Consider the following 21933-nt stretch of genomic DNA (forward strand, 5'->3'; position numbering starts at 1 on the left):
ATTGAAGGAAAATATGAATAATACAAAAGAGACAAAAAATTTAATCAATCATGGTGATAGAATAAATTTACGAATACTAAATAGAAATTTAGAAAATGAGAATGGTTAAAGTTAGAGAAAGAGGGAAAGAATAAGAGAAAGATTTAAATGACATACAAAACATTTTCTAACACTCTATAAATTCTGAAGATCAATGTTTTTGAACACAAACATTGAATTTTTATTGTTTACATTGAATGGGAAGCTCATTAAACAACGATAAAAATTTTTTGCATCTTTTAAAATTAATTTGCATCTTAATGTATTTCAAGCATGTATTAAAATAATTGATAATCCACAAATTTAAAAAAATAAAAAATATGACTCCGTCTCTAAATCTATCTCTACTTTGAGTTAGAGACACATTAAGAAACAAAAAATAATTTCATCTTTAATATATTTATTTCAATCATCTCTAATTCTATATCTAAATCAATAAAAAAATTATAAAATTTTAAAGAAATATAGAGAGGAAATTAGATATGGTTAAATTTTGTCTTTAAATTCATAAAAAATATCTCAAATTTAGTCTCTAAATTTTAAAAAAATGTAAAATTAATATTGGAGATAAATTTGGAGATGTCTAGTTTAGGGATAAAATTTATTTATCCCTAAACTTGTCTCTGACATTTTAAATTTTAAAAAATTAAATTTTTAATAAATAATAATAGACGTTGAGATAGATTTTAAAATGCTTTTTTTAGATGTGTATATAAGTTATTTCTAAATCTATCCCTATATTTTAAAATATTTTTAAAAATTAATTTTTTTAAAAAATATAACTAGTCTCTATTTTCTCTCAATTTTAATAATTTTTTGTAGTGACAATTCAATATAAACATATCAACTCAACCAATAAATTGATACGAAGAGATTGATAGAAGAAAGAAGAGATCAGAAAGTCATATTCATCTTTATAGCTCTAAAGCGATCTAGCCTTGAACCTTCATCTTCAAGCTCCCTTGTTCATGTTCCAAATTAAAGTCACGAACATGGTTGCGTTGATCTCCATGAATATTTAAGCGATGGATCCAGGCAAGATTAAGAAGGCACTGACGGTTTTAATGAGAGGAATAGAATGATGAATAGATGGATTGATTTAGTAATGAAATGATAATGTTATGAAGCTAGGAAAGTGAGGGAAAATGGAGAGAAAAATTGAGCAGAGAGAAAGTGAGAGGATTCGTGTAAGAGGAGAAGATGAGAGTTGTGAATCAATGTGACAAATTGTGAGTCTAAGAATGTAATCAAGCAAGTGGCTGAAAAATGCACATGCAAGTGGATAGGGAATTAGTAAATTTTGGAGGGAAAGTGATATTATCAAGGTGCAAGTGGATGGGCAAGTTGATATTCTAGAAGGCTAACAAGCAGGCTAAATTGAACACCATTCAAGTGTAGCACACTCTTTTGGGATATTTTGAACCCATTATTATTCTTCTTCAAAGAGACGTCCCCTTAGGCTTCCATTGTGACCAATTGATGTAAGTTGTACACACTTTATTCCTTCTTCATAATATGACCTAATAATGAAGAAATGAAATGTTCAATAGAAAATTGTATCTTAATAATATGTGACATATTAATTCAACTTAGGTCAAGATATTAAAATCAATTTATGCAATGTGAAATGTATGAATGATCCAGGTCAACCAAAAAAAAAAATGTATGAAGGAGACAATAGTGTAGAGAAATTCCCATGAATCCTCACACCAATCACTTAGTTTATGAAATTCAAACGACCCTTCAAGAAAACCTAAAATTGTTATATTTTCTTAATAACCTCTAACTAATAAAATCTACTCACCAAAGGACATCAAATCAAAGGTTTAAGGGAATTTGGGTAAAAAGTCCCTTTTCATGTAATGTTTTTGCATCTCTTTTTATAATTTTTGGGTCCTTTATTGTAAGTTTTTAGCCATCTCTTTTATTGTAAGTTTAAGAAATCATTTACTTATTTACCTAAAAGTTGAAATTATTTTATATTTGGTGATAATAATAAAAATTGATTATTATTTAGTGATTTTTAGATTTTATGATACTTTTGCAAATCTCTATTAATAAAAAATGACTTTTTATTTGGTTGTCTTGGAATTTTATAATATCTTTATGTGTATCTCTATTTTTATGACATTTTTTCTCATCTATACATGAGAGTATTTTCGCAAACTACCTAAAGTAGCTTATTAAAATAATTAGAAATATATTTTTAATATTTTTGATTATTTTCAAAAGTTTAAGTGGCTTTTTGTTTAAGATTAGAAATAAGTTATTTTTAAATTGGATATTGATTTTATAAAAAAAAGAAAAAATAAAAGTATACTTTTAGTCCTCTAAATTTATATAAGATTTTAATTTGATATCTTAATATTATAATGTATCTTTTTAGTCTTTTAATTCTAACACCGTTAATTTTAAATTATAGTTTTTTGTGTTAACCATTGTTAAGATGATAAAATTAATGGTGTTAGGATTAAATAACTAAAAATATAATTTATAAAAATAAGGAACCAAAATAAAATCTTGTATAAAGTTAATTGATTAAAGGTATACGTTAGCCAAAAGAAACTTATTTTGTAAAAATTTCAAAAAAGTAGTATTATTTTTTGATTGGTTATAATAATAAAAATTGATTATTATTTATTTATTTTTATATTTTATGATATATTTAAGGATTTCTATTTATAAAAATAATTTATTATTTTGTTATTTTAAAATTTTATGGTATCTTTATGTATCTTCATATTTTTATGATATTTTATGATTCTCTCTTATATACCACATTATATTATTTTTAGAAACTAATCAAAATTGCTTTATAAATGATTAAGAAATTAATTTGTTTGTATTCTTAAAATAATTAAAAGTTACTTTTTTCGTATTTTAATAAAAAAAAGCTTAAGCAAATGAGCCCTAAATAAACAAATAATATTTTATAATATATACTTTTAAAAATAAATGATTATTTATGAAAAAAGCATAAGGACTCTTTGTTTAAAATTAAAAAGTCAATCATTTTTAAATAGTTAGAAATTTGATATAGAAAAAATTGATTTTATAGATATTTTATAAAAGCAAAATAATTTTATATTTTTCACAATAATGAATAATGGTTATTATTTAGTAATTGCCAGATTTTATTATATTTTCATGGATCTTTGGTTATAAAATAAAAATTTATTATTTACTTATTTTAAAATTTTATGAGATGTTTATGTATTTTCATATTTTTTAAATAATTTATTTTCTCATGGTATTATTTTAAGAATTTATTCAAAATATTTTATTAAAATAATAAAAAATTTATTTTTTTCATATGCGGTTTAGTTATAAAAGTTTAAATGAATATATGATGAAATTTAGTAACATTTTTTTTTTCAAAAAGTAGTCTTTTCATGAAAAAATCTTAAATAAACTAACCCTAAACAAGTTGGGCCTAATTTTCTAAAATTTTACCCAATTTTATCAAAATATGGAATTTTTTTTGCCAAATTATAGAAATATAACAATAAAATCTCTTTAAATTACATAAATGACAATCTAATCCTTTAAAATACTGTAATTTTATTGAAATTTTTACGAACTTTAGTATTAATAAATTTTTAAGTGAAAAGTATATTTTATCCTTATTAAAAATAATAAACTCCAATCACAATTTTTATTTAAGAAATAACAATTTTTATTCTGTAAATTATAAGAATTAAATAAAAAATTATAACTTATTAATTATATTTTTTATCTTAAAATAATAAATTCAATCACAACTTTTATTTAAGGAATAACAATTTTTTTGTGAATCATAAAAGTTGAATAAAAAATTACAACTTATCAAATATAATTCTTGTTATTGAAAAACATGTTCTCAAAATAATAACCATAATCACAATTTTTATTTAAAGAATCGTAAAAATTAAATAAGAAATCATAGTTTATTAATAAAAATAAAATGATCTTTTTAACTTAAAATTTATTGATATAGAAGTTCTCAGAAATTTCAGCAAAATTATGATATTTCAAGTTATTAAATTTGTTATTTATATAATTTGAAAAATTTTATTGTCATTTTTTTTAAAAATAAATTCTCAAAATAAGATTATTTTATTTGAAAATTAACCTTCCAAACCAATAAATAGCTGCCACATTTGAGACCCTTAGTTTGGTTGGATAAGACGAATACATGTGATCTTTATCAAAAAAACAAAACAAACCAAAACAAAATAAAATAAAAATTAAAAAACTGCCTCAGTTTCGCCCAGAAACCAGAAGGCGGATGGATTAAAAAGGAAACAAAATCCTCTAGGCTTTATAAATAAACGATACATCATCTCACGAGAGATATTGACTGAGAGAGCTAGGGTTAGGGAATTGAGTTTCGCTTTCGCTTTCGCATCGAAGAGCTCGTAAAATTGTTGAGATCATGTCTTCGAGGAAAATTACTTTGAAGAGCTCCGATCTCGAATCCTTTGAAGTCGATGAGGCCGTGGCGCTTGAGTCGCAGACGATCAAGCACATGATCGAGGACGATTGTGCCGACAACGGCATCCCTCTGCCCAACGTGACCAGTAAGATCTTAGCCAAGGTAATCGAATACTGCAAGAAGCACGTCGAAGCCGCTAGTTCCGAGGAGAAGACCTCCGACGAAGATATCAAGGCTTGGGATGCTGAATTCGTGAGGGTTGACCAGGCTGTGCTGTTTGATCTCATTTTGGTGAGTTATATTTCCTCTGCTTGTTTTTTTTTTTTCATTTTTCCTGTTTTATGGGTTCCATAACTGTCCGTTGTTAGCATAGTTATTTTTTCCAATAAAGATATTGACGATTAGGGATAACGTTTACGAAATTGGGAGTTTAAAAAATTGCTTATCTATTTGCTCTGCTTTGTTTGTGATAATTTTGTGTGAAGAAGGCAGAACAATGATTAGTTATGATAGAACGTGGTGGAAGTAGGTCAACATTTATATTGTCCAATAGGGGGTTTCCCTGCCATGTCCAAGCCCAAGTACTTATTACTTCTTGGGTTGTAATTGCTGTTTTATTAGTGTCAGCTTTTATTGTTCGAAATACCCAAAGATTTCCTACTGACAGTCCGAATATCTTTGAATATGTCTTTGATTTCATCTGAGACATGACCAAAACTGATTGGAGAAGAATATGGTCCATCGATTCCCTTTATTGAAACGTGTGGGCGAGGGATATAATGATTAGGATGATTTTTAGTTTAAATCTTGTTTTCTTTAGCCAGCAGTTTCAATCTTGTTCGCAGGATGATAATTGCAATATTGTATAGAATGGAATGGTGGAGGGATTTAATACTCTTATTTGTCATTCAAAATTATAGTGCCACTACTATTATACCATAAGTGGCCTGTCATGTTTAATTGGTTCTCTCTTTATTTCATTTTCTCTTGCTCTCTCTTCCTATGTTTCCATTATGAATACCTGTTTCCTTGTGCAAACCACTTCATGTGGATCTGACTTCACTAACTTTGTTGCTTCCGCTTTAATTATCTATGCTTTTCACTTCTTGTTTCCATTGGGTTGTATTTTTGAGGATGGGGATAGCCATGGGTAGAGTTTGGCATCCCTAGAATGCTTCACACCTTTTTGAGGTGCTCAATCATTTAATTTCTTCATGAGAGACTAAAGCCAGCCTGGTAAATCAAAGTTTTTTTTTTTTTAATATTATTGGTGTTATATGATGTTAAGGAAAGAAAAAGTGGCAACTCTTGTCATTGTATTTGCCCCTCTGATCCTTGAAGAATGTGAATTTCATGACAATAAAGGAGTGCTTATGCTCCTTTTTCTTCAAAATTTCTGAGGCTCAAACTCTAGCTGGATTTTAAAATTGAACCTAAGCAGTAAGTATAACACAGCAACGTCCATCTCTGCATCCAATTCAATATTTTTTACTACATTTGGTCGATGGTGATATAACTTTCTTCTTCTCCTTCTCATTACAACAAGAAGTCTTATTTCACTAGGTGGGATTGAACTCTATCATCAACCGAATCTTGGGAAAAATATTGTTAACCAAAAGACTCCGTTGAACTCAAAATGGATTGGTGGATAGCATTCCATTCCCCTTCTTGCTTTTCTCTTCCATTTTCTACTAAACTGCCAAACATTGCCCCCTCCAACTTTGACATGCTTAATTTAGTCTGGGTTGCAAAGCGTTTCAGTTTTAAGATAAGTTTTAGCTTAACCAAAGTTGTAACAGACATTGGGTTTTGTTTTTTTCCTTCGTTGCTGATGATTGATTACCTGTTAGAGCTTATGGTCACTCTTTATAGTAAAATGGATGGGTCATGTTTGGAAGGCAATGCTTGACTTTTCATTTGCATCTGAAATTTGTGATTTGTACTCTCTTTTATAGTCCTGTTCTTTCCTTTTTGAATTCAGTAATTTGGTGTTTCCTTGGGGTATTAGCATTGTAGAATGACTGTGCCTATGTTTGTTATTCTCTACCTATTGCATGTACTTTATATAGCATTCTTATTTGTCTCCAGGAAATATTTGTTTTCACCGAATTACTGCATGTTTGCCCTGTGTTTTATAGCTATATTTCCATTGTTTTTCAGTATGAAATGAGGATATTACTAATCTGTGATGTGGCATTTTGTTTCTCAGGCAGCTAACTACTTGAATATCAAGAGCTTGCTGGATCTGACTTGTCAGACTGTGGCAGGCATGATCAAGGGGAAGACACCAGAGGAGATTCGTAAGACCTTTAGTATCAAGAATGATTTTACCCCTGAGGAAGAGGAGGAAGTCCGTCGGGAAAACCAATGGGCATTTGAATAAACTGTTTGACTTTTGGAAAAGTACAATCAAGGGTTTGCCAATGTGGGTGTGCTACTATATGCTTAACAGTTCATCTCGCTGAGTCTATATTTCTGTTGACTATGTTTACTTTTGAGACTTGGATTTCTTGTTAAACATGCGTAATTGTAAATGATTAGTTGAATGAATTTAATTTAAATGTCTTGGATCTCGCGTGGTTTTGCTATGAGGCGTGTTGTTTGTCGAATGCTATTAGCCTTTTTTCTGATTCATCGCGTAATATGCAGTATCTTGTACTATCTTGCATTTCTCAAATAGATCATGTAACTCATGGATGAGTAACATGTGCTGCAGATTAATAAGTAACGTTTTAACAAATCTTGTGAATTTCACTGGATTTCTTTATGATTGGAGGGTGCATGCCCCAAGAGAATGTAACACCTTTTCGAAGATATTTTAAATTTGTGTGACATCACTGTGTGATTACAAATTTTCAATTGAATTAGTTGGAAAAAAAAAAGTGTGCAAATAATCGGATTGCACAGGGAGCTGGTAGGCTTAACTCTAGCACCTTTCCTTGCAACATACTTGTATATTCACTTGAAAATAGAGGTAATATATGAGATCGAATGTCTTAATAATAATTAGAGCAACAAATCTTTTTAAAACCAAAACAAATCAATACTTTTATAATTTCTATAAAACCATTTTGGAATCGATTTTCGTAACCTTATTTGCAACATAGATCACAAAATCATTGAAACATAGTTTAAACTAGATTTTACCCCCCGACTGATAGGGATAATTATAATACTATGGGAAAACTGTTTGCCAAGGGTATTTTTCTATTCTAGGCAATCCTGCTCGAAGCACTTCAGACATTAAGTAAGGGCAGCTTTTCCTACCAATTTACATCAGAATATGAAAACTAAAAAAGGCTCTCAGTGTATGGTTATATGGCTCTAACTTGGGATAAAATGGCATCTACGGAAAAGGACTCAATAATGAAAATGCAAAGGTTTCGTACTTCCCACAACTTCCAGCATGTTATACTTATTAATCCAATCTTCCAAGATGTATCCAGGTGGGACTTTTGCAGGCAGAGAATCAGCCAAGATATAACAGAGAAATCAGTGTACATATCAGTAGGAAGGATTTTCTTCCAAACATTCGCTGCTAGAGGGCACTCCTTGAGGATATGGTTGATATTTTCAACAGACGCGTGACAGATAGAGCATCGTTGGTCACTTGTCATATTCTTACAGAACATTTCAGCATTTGTAAGCAATTGCCCCTTAACCATGTGCCATATGAATATTCTCACACGTTATGCCATAGGTAGTTTCCAAATTTTAGTAAATAGCTGCTGTATTATTCCATTCTGCAGATTGGAGGGCAATATAAAAGGATTTGACAGTAAATTTATACCATCAGCATTGAGATTCCAGGTAAAGCTTGGTGTTTCTGATTCAGCCACATTAATTTTAATCCCTGCATTCTTTTCAAGTGTTGAGCTTGGCAGCAAATGTTGGAAAGAGTCCCATTTCCATTGTCCTTCCTCATTAATAAAATCAAAAGTTGGTCCAAGTAGCTCTTGTTCAGGAATATCATCAAAGGATAAATTCTTTAGAGGTCCACAATTACCAACCCAGTAATCAGACCAGAATTTGATTTTTTTTGACAATCACCTGGAAGCCTCTTTATGTGAAACATAGTGTCCTGCCAACTTTTGGAAAGATTTTTCCAGAAGTATGACCAGTGCTTTCTACGAACATCTAGCTAGTTTCATTAGTAATACCATATTTTCCTTTAAGTACACGCACCCAAAAAAGGCTTGGTTCAGAGACTATTTTAAAAATCAGCTTTGACAGAAAAGCTTTAAATCATGCAAGCGTGATGCTAAATGCCTGACCTCCCTTATCTCTCATTTTCCAACCTTTACTGATGACTGAAGCTATAAGCTAAGGAAGAATGACTTTTAGGTCCAAAACATTGAATTAATAATAGAAAGTCCTTGGCAATTTTTTCCTAAAAACTAAATTGGAAATATCGATCTAGATAATTACAAATTTAGGAGTTTCAATTACAAATAAATATTTAAGTATCAAATCTAACTCATAGATTGTAATGAGAATTTCTATTTATAATTGTTTGAATTGATATTATAATTTCATGTGTAGAAAATTTTATCTAAGACTTAACTATCATTAATTCAATCTTTTAGGACTTAATTGTCATTTTCCTATAAGCTAATACATGGTCCAAAAAGGATCTAACCTACATGAATATACTAACCAAAGGTATAGAGCTCTAGATTAAACTATAGTTCCTCTCCTTAAAAGAACAAACTAGAAGGCATCCAGACATTCCACATTCTCATTACTTCAGTTGTATTAAATTCACAAAATTGGTAACTGTTATGAAATTGTACAATTTAAAAGCAGCTAACGGATGATGTAACAAAAGTTTCACATGTTTGCTTAACTGCTGAAAGATATGTTGCCAGGGACAACAAGCTTCCATCTCAAACATATGAAGCCAAAAAGATGCAATACTCTATTAGGATGAATTATGAGAATATATATGTCCTACTGATTGTATCCTATTTCATAATGAGTACGTATCATTTGATAAGTATCTAAAATGCAATGCCTCATGATACAAGCGAAATGGATATAGCTTGGTGAAGAAGTTGTGGTATTTTTCTATCATACTAAAATTCAAACGCTTGTATTGCTGTATAGCATTAGAGAAGATGCCAAATACTTAACATGGCATGCTAACAAGAGAATTAAAGATGGAAAGCTATGAAATCTTGCAGATTCTCTTCAATGGAAGATATTTAATCTTATGTATCCTGAGTTTTGGGAAGAAGATGGAAACCTACACCTTACGTGTCCACTGATAGAATGAACTAACATGGTATACAAAGTAGTACCCACAATACATGACCAGTGATTTGGATGTTTTATAACCCCTTATAGGGTTGTGCATGAAGCATAAGTTTATGGTGTTGTCATCATTAATTTTTGGGCTGTACTTAGCTTCGTTGATTAAAGATTTGAAGTAAATGTAGGAGATGGGTGTGGAGGTCTACGATGGATACAAGGAGAAACTTTTTTGATCAATTAGTGAAGCGATGAGAATTATGTTGAATCATGTATTTTAATAATTACAAAACTAAGAGAAGAGGTATTTGTTAGTTATTTAGACATCAAGATTCATTGAAGTGACAAAACCTCCAAGAACATAAAGAATCAAGAGAAGAAGAAGTTTTATAGGTTTAATTATTTATTTCTCTTAGATTCAATGTGAAAACTATGAAAGTTTAATCACATGTCATTGATTTAATATGGATGCATTATTTTAAAATCAACTTTGGGCTCATAAGTCCTTTGATCTTAAATGTCATACATTTAAAGTGCACTTGTGTTTAATTGTCCATTTCAAGCTTGATTTATGATGATCCACGCTTGAAATGATCATTATTGTACGTATTAGGACTAGTCATAATCAACTCAAGCTTGAATATAAAGTGAGTCACGTTTAAATTGGACCATATAAGTTAGACATTATATTGCATGATGTTTCAGGCTTGAATCAAAATTGATTCACACGTGATTTGTCACATTGGGCACACTGCATGAAGTTTCAAGCTTGAATTAGAAATGATCCAAGCATAATTTGTCATCTGTGCATGTGAGATGTCTTGGTAAAGCTTTTGTACTCCAACTCACATTTGAATGTTGTAATGTTTGCCTTTATATTACTAGAATAATACTCCAACAACACCACTGTAATAACTATGGTTAATTAAATTCCCTATATAAAGTTATCATAATCTGAGGGCTTAGAAGGTAAAAAGTAAAACATTGGGACTCCAAGAAAATCCTTTTTGAAAGCATGTTTGAGCTCAAATCGTGGTTTAAAATAAGTTAAACAAGAAAGCAGAGGCATAGAAACCAATTCAACATTTAAATTCAACAAATGGGCATTCTGGAAATTTTTTAGAAAAGGCCCTATTTGTTGTGGCGTAGGTGTCACCTTCCATGGCAGATGACATAGAGGAACTACGTTCCTCTCTGTGTAGTGCATTGTGGCGCAACCTTATTGTCATGACAGCTCTTTTGACCAAATTTCATGCACTATTTTGGCATTCGATGTTCGATTTTAGCAATTTAAGTGTTCACATGTAGCTCTTTGGACCCTCTAGCTAGTAGCACTAGTCTCACACCCAAACACTTAACCATTTAAAAGTTGAACTCCTGAACCTAAATTAGTCTGTTTTTAATTCAAAACACACACAAGGGTGTCTAAAACTCACAACCCAATGCTAATAGCCTTGGAACCACTTGGACTAACTCAAATGGATCACGCACAACTTGATAGACTAATCATATCACATCAATAACAATCCAAACACAAATTGGCCACCAAAACCTCAATTTCACAATAAATTCAAAACGGTGTCTATAATTCACAATAATAATCAATTTGGCCAATCTAACACATAAACAACACAAAAATACCACTTGCACTAATATCTCGATCTTTCACGACAATTTCAACATAGATACATCATTCTAGGCCGAGATACGCACTTTTACATATTGATTCTTATGCAAGTGATTACAAAATGACACATGATCCTAAGTAGGCATAACATTCATATGTTCAACCGTAAACAAGTAAAGCTTATATATGTAAAAAACATCACTTAGCATATTCAAACATAAGCATTTCCATAATCATAAGCGATTTCCATACTCTAGTATGATCATCTTACCATCCGAACTGTAATACTTGCCCCGAGTGTTATCTAAAAATCATACAATTTAAATAAACTAAGTGTGGTTAAGGAGTTGATCCTAAAATCAACTTAGGAAACAAATCATTTAAATCACTAAACAAATACACCATCGCAAAATAAACATTTATAACCTTTAGAAAAAATTATAGGTTCTAACTATAGCACACAGAAGCAAGCTAGCAAAAGCGGGGTAAAAAGATGCTGTCATGATAGCATTAAATTGCTGCCATGACAACCCACCCGAGCCAACTTCTAAGAGGCACCGTTTCGTCGTTCGATCTCTGATCGAAGTGATTTTAAAACTCACACATCATTTTTAACGATTACTAGTAGTATACCAAATTTTAAAAAGATCTAACAATCAGATTAGAATTTGGACACTCTACAAAACTGGACAAAGTTGCTATCATGACAGCACTTCTGGACCAAACTTTGGAGTGCATAATTTCATCATCTGGCTTCCTATCAGAGTGATTCTAGAGCCCACACGTCACTTTTAAAGACTACTACTAGCATACCAAATTTTGAAAAGATCTGATAGACAGATTGAAATTTGTGCATGTTGCAAATTCAGTAACTTTGCTGTCATGACAGCACATTTGGACCAACTTCCAAAGTACACCATTTCTTCGTACAATGTCTGATTGAGATTATTCTAAAGCCCACACAAAGATTAAAAAATGTTTTACTTGTGACCCAAATTTCACGAAAATCCAATGTCGAATTGAAATTTGGATACTCGGATGCAATAGTGCATCTTTTTGGTAAAAACTATTTTCAAAATTGAGCAAATCTTATCCTAATGGTCACAAACCTGTGGGAACACTTTGGATACGTCAAATAGGACTAGGAGTACCTGATAGAACATTTAAATAATAGAAAAACTCCTTATATTAAAATTTGACCACTTGAGTGTCATTTTTCAAAATAGACCTTAAGTCCCCAAAATGCACAAATCATACAAGAGTGGTCAAAAATCAATCCAAATACCATGTATTTATATAAATGCATGTGCTAAATATTTTCACTTGGCTCAAAGATCCTCATGGGGCCCACATACCCACTCTCTTTATCTAAAGTGTATGTTTGCCCTTAGCATACAATTCACAATGCAATCATTTTGCAATTGCGTGTAGAATCACACATATTCATATATATATATATATATATATACACCAAAATAAACATTTTCTTGTAGTCAAAACTTGGTCTACCAAATGAATCCATCAAAATTGCACACTATAACCAAGTTCCTAAACACAAATCTACAAGCGGCAAAAATTCATACACAAGCACACAATCTACACATATTCACATATATGTATAGTCACATCCTACTAACACCCTAATCCTAAATACATTACAATATACTTGCCCAAAAGAAAAGGAGATGCTGTTCTTTACAAATTACAAGCATACTCCTAGCTTGGCTCTTTTCTCCATCTACCACTAGATCCTTCGCTCAGACCTGTAAATGTTGTAAAGAAAGGGGTGAGACAACCACAGTTTCAGTAACAGAGAAATTGATATTCCTTATTACATGGAAAGCCATAGTCAAGTAAATAAATAATAGATTAAAAATAACATATAATTAACTAATTAAAATGCTTGAATGCATGAGTTAGGCTGATATGGCCTTTCTTGACCAACGAAATGCCCCTAGCTCTCTTTAGCATGTAGGCAAACCATATACCTACTGTACCTCCATTGGCACAAAATATAAACCAAAGCATGATCTGATCCACTGAACCGCCTGTGCCCTTGAGTAGTCGAAACTAACTTCCTCCCAAAGTCAGCCTAACTTACTATCCATGTGAGGGTTACCTTGGCCCAGGCACTCAACCTCTTACTTCATATGTCAGATTCTCTCCCCCATTGAGAGGTGTCAACACTCAATCCATTAACCACTTTAGTGTACTGAGCCTATAATACGAAAGGCAACACTGAGTACTGACAATGAGCCATAAAATATCATAAGACCGCATCTTCCATTTGGTGAACTCCCACTGACATCATGCCTCCTATCCTTTTTTACCTTTCCTGAGTATTGACCACTTCAACACTCTAAGGTAGTATAACACTCATAATTCATTCCATAAGCAGTTCTTTAGCCTATTTAAGGTACCAAATTTAGTTGCACTCCCTAAGTGCAACTCCTCATTTTTATAACTACAATGCATGCTAATAATTTTATTTCTATAAATAACATCATTATTAAGTAAATAGTAAACAGAGATGCATTATTATTAAAGTAATATCCCATAAACCCTTATAAAACACATTTTATTTGCATTCAATTATTTAAAACATGTAATGCATGCTAGATAATATTATTTACTTAAAAATAGCTAAACAAAGCAATAAAAATATAAATTTCCATGTTACGTCAACCCTTTTGTACCAAAAGAGCTCCCTTTGTACAAAAATATGACTTGGCTTGTCCTTTTACTTTCAAACAAATTCCACCAACAATCCCTACAATATATAAGTGATCCATATCACTTATCATGACAAATAGCATAAATAAAGATTATAACTCATACCACACAAATTGGTTCAATGAGTCATAATCAATCCTAATGGTCCAAATATTAAACCAATCATTTAAATAGTACTTCTTAACCATCAAAACTATTTATTAGCCACCACTAGGCAAATTTTCAAACCAGATAATTTTTAATCAGCCAAAATTTTTCATTTAGTATTACCAACTTTCATAATGAGCCCTTATAATGAAAATTAAAGTTTAATTTAAATCTTATTGGCTTCAAATAGCATGATTACAACTAAATCAATAGGCTTAAATCATTATAGAGTAAAATTCAATCTCTCGGGATTTAATTTGTGCCCAAAACACCTCTTTTCATTTAATTATCCACTCAAAACATTAGAGCACCATATTGAAACTCAAAACATCCTCCCTAGAATCTAAAGAAACCAAAGCTTATAAGAATAAAGGCTTTGGGATGAAAATTTAGAATTTACCTTTTCTAAAAACTCAAGAAAACCAACAGGGAAGGAAGAAGATTGATGTAGGAAACTTACCTATCACGTAACCGAGCTCGCAGCCACAATACAATCTCTCGAATCCAAGCTCTAGCTTCCCTCACTTTCTTCCTCTCTCACTCTCTCATCCATTCTCTCTCTCATGCTCTTTGTTCTTTTCATTTGTTTCATTTCTACATTTTCTATGTTCTTTACCCTTTTAAAAAAACTGATCTAACTATTTTGGAGAAAATTATAGGGAAGGGCCCAACATTTCTTATTATAACATAAAAGCTCGAGTCAACTTTGGTAATTTTCTCCATAGTTAAAAATAAAATAAAACTAAACTTTTGTTTAGTAAAATTCAAACTTTGGACCTCTATTAAATTATTTTTGATTTTAATTTAACTATAGATATTTTATTTTAAATTAAATTTGGGTCCTAAAAAAAATTTGAGATGTTACACGAACCTCTATATCACCCTGATTGAAACCATAGGCTCTATTAAACTAGACGTCATACACATTGGCTTTGAGAGCACCCTCATGAGTAGAATCACCAGAATAAAAGTGTTCTATCTTAGTTTCGGACTATGATTTCCCCTATCACACATAATTCAGGGTGTCGTTACTCTAACACTGCACCTCATTAATACTAAGGAGCATAAATCTCCAACATCGCATCTCCCATTAGTACTAAGGAGTTGATCTCCAACATCATGCCTCAATAGACACTAAAGAGATAAATGCCATATGGACTTCTACTATTCCTGCCTACGGGTGAACTCCCACCTCTTATTATGATCATGCTTACACTTCTCATAAATATCGCATATTTATATCAAAACTATAAATTATTCATAAAGTGAAACTGTCATAAGTTCATCATTTTGAAAATCATTTCTCATGAACAACGAAATCATTTCCCAATATGCAACACTTTCAAAACACAATTATGTAAGGTTACACATTTACTTATAAACAATTAAACACTTAATCAAATAGAGTGAATTATTCAGTTATCTCAACTCTGGTATAATCTTTGCTCCTCAAGGTTTACCCATGTATCAACACTCGATCAATATATAAACTACACAATTTAATGGTAATCATAAATTATTACTATAATTAAACCCCTTTAATCACTAAATTTCAGGTATCCATTATACCTAAAATCTCATTTTAACATAACCAACACTTCTAACACATTGATTAACTCCATTTAACACCTAAAAACTTAAATAACACCATTTCTTTACCCACATTACTCTCAAACTCTCAATTTTCACTTAGGATTCATCCAAATCCTAATCACTACACAATCTATAAACCAAGGTTTAGAAACTTAATTTAATTTTTCAAGACCTTAATTAAGGCAATCGGTTTAGTCAAATCCTAAGGAGAGATGAAATCAAGCCCCAAAAATACCTAAATCTACTAAAATTTGCATAAAAGAGGAAGGAGGGAAATAGGAAGCTTACCTGATGGTGTTTCTTACTCAAAATACTCTTGAAATGCTCCCAAGATAAAGCTCTAGAAGAACCCAAGTCCTCTTCCTTAAGTTCTCTATCAATTCTCTCTTTTCCCCTCTTTGAAATCATACACATTTCACATCTGATTTAACTTAGAAACTGGCCGTGTGCCACAGCACGATGTCCATGCACCATGTCACATAGCACAGCAAGTGCCACATGCCATTTTATCCACCCTCTCGAGCCTAATTAACCTGTACACCATCTTAGCTCATTCGACAAGCTATCTAAAGGTCCACAAACTATATTAGTGTCCCAAAAATATCATTAATTCATGAATCACTGATTTTTACTAAATTACCTTTCATAAATGCTTAAATTTGTAAGTTGAATACTCAGAATGTTACAAATGTTGTTTGTCACACACTTGAATTGTCATATGGTATTAGATTGCATTTAGAAGAAGTGATGATTCATGCTTGGAAGGAGAATTTGCATGCTTAATTTGTCACTTGATCACTTGAACTTAAATCTGATATAAAAGAGCCTAAAACCAATCAAACCAATTCAATCTTGATTTGTAATGTGCTTAAGCATGATATGTCACTTAAAGAAGCTAAGTGTTCCTATCATACAATCCATGCTTGAATGCACTATGGCTTTACGCATGATTTGTCACACAGTTGATGAAAATTTCATATGACAATCTGTGCTTGAAAGGCTTGATAGTTTAAGCATGATTTGTCATCTAGAATGGCTTGGAATTTTTGTCAGCCATTTCACGTGTGAGAGAAAGAGGGATCCATATGTGATTTGACATCTAGAATGGCTTGGGTTTTCTACTAGCCATTTGATAGGTGAGAGGTAAAGGGACCCATGATTGAATTGTCATATATACAAGATTGGAACTTGGCCATACTCCATTTCACACATGAATGATCCTATTCCATGATTGAAATGTCACGAATGACTATTTTCACTGTTCTAATGGTTTGAACTTTACCAAACTATATATATGATTCACTTCAAGTTTAGAGTGCAGAATTTTATTTATTAAGTGGGCCATTCTAATTGTGAACATTCTTGAAAATTTTCTTTTATGCATCAAAGATCTTGTATTCATTGATATAACAACTCTTTGACAAATTTGTGAAAAAGCTCTCATTAGTTCTCAAGCTTTAATTGTATTTTATCTACTCTTTATAGATAGTTATTCATAGGGATATTTTTCCTTTACAACTAAGTTAAAATCTTGGAAAGAGATTTTTCAAGTGAGTTGTAATAACTTGCTGATTGTAGCAAGTATTATTGATAAAATAGGACTAGTCAAGTCTTAAGAGTTGTGTAACCTCCTCTTATATCAACTCATTATAGGAGAAGATTACAGTATTATCACATCACTCACAATAAATAGTAAACCAAAGTTTGTTTGAAAAGCTTGGGCCCAAAAAATCATTTCATCAAACCATCCAAAACCACAATACAATTAGAGGAAAACATAGCAGAAGCAAATCATACATTTATCTAATACATAGTAGATATAACTCGCTAGCATTTCTATCTCAATTGCATGCATTTACATCACAAAAATAAGTTGGAAATTCGATCCGTATGCCGTAGTGTGTAGAACGTGTGCCGTGGCATGTGGCACAGAGCCACATGCTCAACTTTTCTATGTCATGCACTGCAGCATGTGTCACCATACGTCACGGTGCACCTGTCAAATTTTCTACTGTGATATTGATAGCAAAACTGATGAACTTCCGGCGTGCACCTCTTCACATATAACATTTGATTGGAGTGATTCAAGTGCCCACACGAAGCTTAGCTTGTAAGTTAACTAATGAGACAGGTTTGGACATGATCTAACGGTCAAATTAAAATTTGGGCACCTGGGTGCTAACAGTCACTTTTTTTAAAAAATTTACGCACCCAAGCGCTCAAATTGATCCATTTCTCTCATTAGACCACACAAGGCCTTGAATCAAGTCCAAAAGGACCTAATATACCTAATTGACAATAATATATCTTAATCATACTCATATATCGAATTTTGACCCTTCTACAGCCAATTTCCACAATTCACTAACTCTACACACTTTGCCATTTTTTGATATAACTTAGCCTACTTGGCTATTTCCAAACACATTCATACATATTCATGTTCATAATATAATCTTAGCCCCAAATTACTCATTTCATCATAATTTGTCTCTTGGGCTTAATATTCACCAACAATCACAACCACAATTACTCAAATCATTGCCCCTTATTTCAATTCAACATATATGCACACAATTAGGCTAGATTTCACACAATCTCTATTCAAACCATGTATATAACCCTATGACAACTCATTTACACATATATACACAGGTTAGCCAGTTCATTACACAAACTCTGAGTCCACACGGCTTCTAACAATTCAAGTCGATCTTGATTATCTTCCCTTGCTTTGATCACTGCTTGGTCCCGTAAACATGTAATCATGAGGATGAGATAAAAATCTTAGTAACAGAATAACTTACTTATATTGACTATGACATACAACAATATGGAAGTAAACATAATATATCATTCAAATCTCATTAAAATAATATTTTTATCACATGTCTCATTTCATTCTCAACTTTTCATCCATCATATAGGATTCCATAGCCTCTCATAACATATCTCAATGTCCTACTTAGCATGCTAGCATAATCACTACAAACCAAACCTGCAAATCACCTCGACATGGAACCATAGGCTCACCTTATACCAATATACACTTTCAGTGGCCTTGAGCTCACCTATAGTGGTAGATTCATCTGGCTAAAGATGTCCTAATGTACATACAAACTATGGTTTCCCTAATACATACAATGAGGTGTTGTTGACTCCAACACCGTATCACAAAGCCACTAAAAAGTCTCTTATCTCTAACACTGCATCTCAATAGGTACTAAAGAGATCTTCTCTAACACCATATCTCAATAGGCACTAAGAAGAATTATTTCCAACACCACACCCTATCGGGTACTAAGAAAACCTTACCATATGGTCTTAATCATCTTCTCCCCTTGGGTAAACTTTACCCATATGATCATGCTTTCTGAACCATTTAAAGTTCCTATGTACCACTTTATTCATTTCTTACATAACACACAACACACACACACACACACACACTATATATATATATATATATATATTTCATTTGAAATCACATGTCAATGCTCTATTTCAATCAAATTCCATTTCACACAATAATCACGCAATACTATAAAACATGTTCAGTTTCAAATCATTTTATGCACTACATAATGTAACATTTCAAGTTTTAATTCCCTGATTAATTAAACTTAATTAGGGTAATTAAGTAAGTTGAAGCGATATGTGGCCAGAAAGGTCTCATAATTATATTTAATGGTATTTTAGCCCTAGTTGTGGGTCTGGTATCGAGGTGGGCTACCCGAACATTAAAAGGAGAAGAAAAGGAAGAGTTGATGTTGTTGTGCCATACGCTGCAAATTGTAGATCATTAGCCACGGTGCACAGACATTTTTGAGTGAGGGAGGACCTCTTTGTGCTATGCACCATGGCGCATTGTGTGTTTGCCGTGGCGCATGGCCATTTTCTACAATTTATCAGGCGCGAAATGAGACAGAAATAGAAAGAAGAGAAAAAAGAGAATGAAGAGACGTGCCAAAGCTCTATTACAATTTACTTGTGAATGACTTTGGGAGTATTTTAAAGGCTACAAACACCTAAGGTAAGTATCACACTCATTAATCTTCCCATTTCTTCCACATTTATGAGTTTATGGTTAGGGTTTGATAGTGAAAGTAGAATTTCGGTCTATATAGGTTATGGGTCTAAATTTATTGACTCAAATGAAGTTAATGAGGGTAGATTAGAGTGTCTAAACCTAGGTACAATTAGTTTTGGTGTCTTGGGTTGTTGGGCACCATTAATATATAAAAATCTCATTTATTATGGGTGATTAGAAGTTTGTGATGCCATTAATGGGGATGTAATGGCTCATTAATGCTATTGAAGGCTAAAGGTAATTATAAACCTAATGGACAGGTTATAACTCTTGTAGAGAGAATGTTGGGCAATTTAGAAGTAGAAATTAAGGATTTTCATGCTTGGATTGGTAATACTGAAGAAACTCAACTTGGTTGATTGTAGTTTTGGCTCTTGGTCACCTATTGGATTGAAAATTCAAGTTTGGAAGCTAGTTGATTGAGGGGTAAACCTTTGACCTCTCAAAGGTTTGAGGTAACTGGGGTAAACTCTACTTTGGGTAGTTTTATGTTAATTGAATATTAATTGATTACTAAATGTGAATTGTGAATGTTATATGCATGGGATGGATTTTTGAAGTAAAACCATATATTAGTTTCTATGAGCGTATGAAAAAGCTATTTTGGGCTTGAAAATGCAAAATGTGAAGTCAAGAGGATTTTTGAAAAATGAATGTGATGATATGTAGAGGTATTTGTGTGTTAATAAGAAATGAATTTTGAAAAAAATGATGAGAATACACACTTGGGTAGCATATGGTCATAATCCCAACGTAATTGTTGTAATAATGAGTATATGAAAGCAAAAAAGCGAAAACGAGTGAGTATTAATTATGGCATGATCAGTGGCGAGAGTTTTCCTAGGGATTGAGAGTAGAAAAAATCCATATGGTAATTAGGCTGCCCTCTGATGCATGGGGTATAGCCTTGTCCCATAGTTTATTGAGGGACTGTCCTACAATTTGTTGAGGGACTAGAATCTAGCTATCTCCATCGGTTCAATGAGGAGAAGAGCCTAAGGTATGAGACACCCCACGGATTCGAGAATGGGAGAAGCCATGGTTCGAGAGTGAGTCCTGTGATCTTTAGTCAGGTCAAACCTCATGATTGGTGAGTTTGGGTAGTCCAGTCACACGTCGAAGCCCTAATCAGTGTTATAGCCCACGGTTTCAGTCTGAGGAAATAAGGATGATATAAGGTTGGTTGATCATTGTAAATATATGACGTGTCACACATATTAAGTGGTGGCAAGTCACATGAATAATAGGTCATGTCACATATATGAGAATATGGTTACAATGCACTTAGTTATGAGAGTTAGAGATGATATTTAATGATAAATGACAAGATATGATATATGCTAGCATGTTTTGCATACTTGATTTCCTTGTGCATGTATTTAGTTTATAATTTATATATAACTGCATAGGGTAGGTTTAACCTTGGTTACTGAGTGGCTCGACTCACCCTTTTCATTTAACATTTTTCAGGCTCTAGCTCAAGTGTTGAGAGGGAGAAGGCTAAAGAGGTAGAGAATTAGTATATTCCTACTGTATACCTCTAGTTTAGATTTAATTGTGTAATAGTATATGAATTATCAATTCTAGGATGCATGCAAACACACTTATACTATTTTGTTGTTGGAAAAGTTAGATTTGTATTTTGGGCCCTTAGTCTTTATATATGTTGGTATGTATATATATATATATATGTATATGTATATTTATAGGGCTAAAATACTAATGCAAGTGTATAAATAACGATTTGAACATATTTTGAATGATTTAGACAAGATACAATGACAAATTACCTCCCCCTCTATATTTGGTAAAATAGGGTTGAGGAGTAAATTTTTGTTATACTAAGGTTTCAATACTTGTGATGTGTTGTACTAGTAGTCCTAGATCCATTGGATATGGTTCAAGTGTTAGGAAAAGCTTTTAGCACTTATTGAGGGTTTTAGACACCCATTTTGTGTAAAAGTGTTAAAAAGTGGTTTAAATGTGTTTGGATATCCAACTTCCTACTGTGACATGTTTTGGAAGTGAAACCTATGCCAT

General features: G+C 32.0%; 1 protein-coding gene across 1 annotated transcript; it reads left to right on the forward strand.

The window, feature by feature from the left end:
* Positions 1 to 4359: 4359 nt before the first annotated feature.
* LOC129312180 (SKP1-like protein 1A) lies at positions 4360 to 7041 on the forward strand. The gene is made up of 2 exons (XM_054954804.1): positions 4360 to 4744; positions 6663 to 7041. The coding sequence occupies exons 1-2, from the start codon at positions 4454 to 4456 to the stop codon at positions 6834 to 6836; spliced, it is 465 nt and encodes a 154-aa protein (XP_054810779.1). The 5' UTR covers positions 4360 to 4453; the 3' UTR covers positions 6837 to 7041.
* The last annotated feature ends 14892 nt before the right edge of the window (positions 7042 to 21933 follow it).

Source organism: Prosopis cineraria, unplaced genomic scaffold (genome assembly GCF_029017545.1).
Source record: "Prosopis cineraria cultivar Desert tree isolate PC_DT_omini unplaced genomic scaffold, ASM2901754v1 PC5, whole genome shotgun sequence".
Lineage (NCBI taxonomy): Eukaryota > Viridiplantae > Streptophyta > Magnoliopsida > Fabales > Fabaceae > Prosopis > Prosopis cineraria.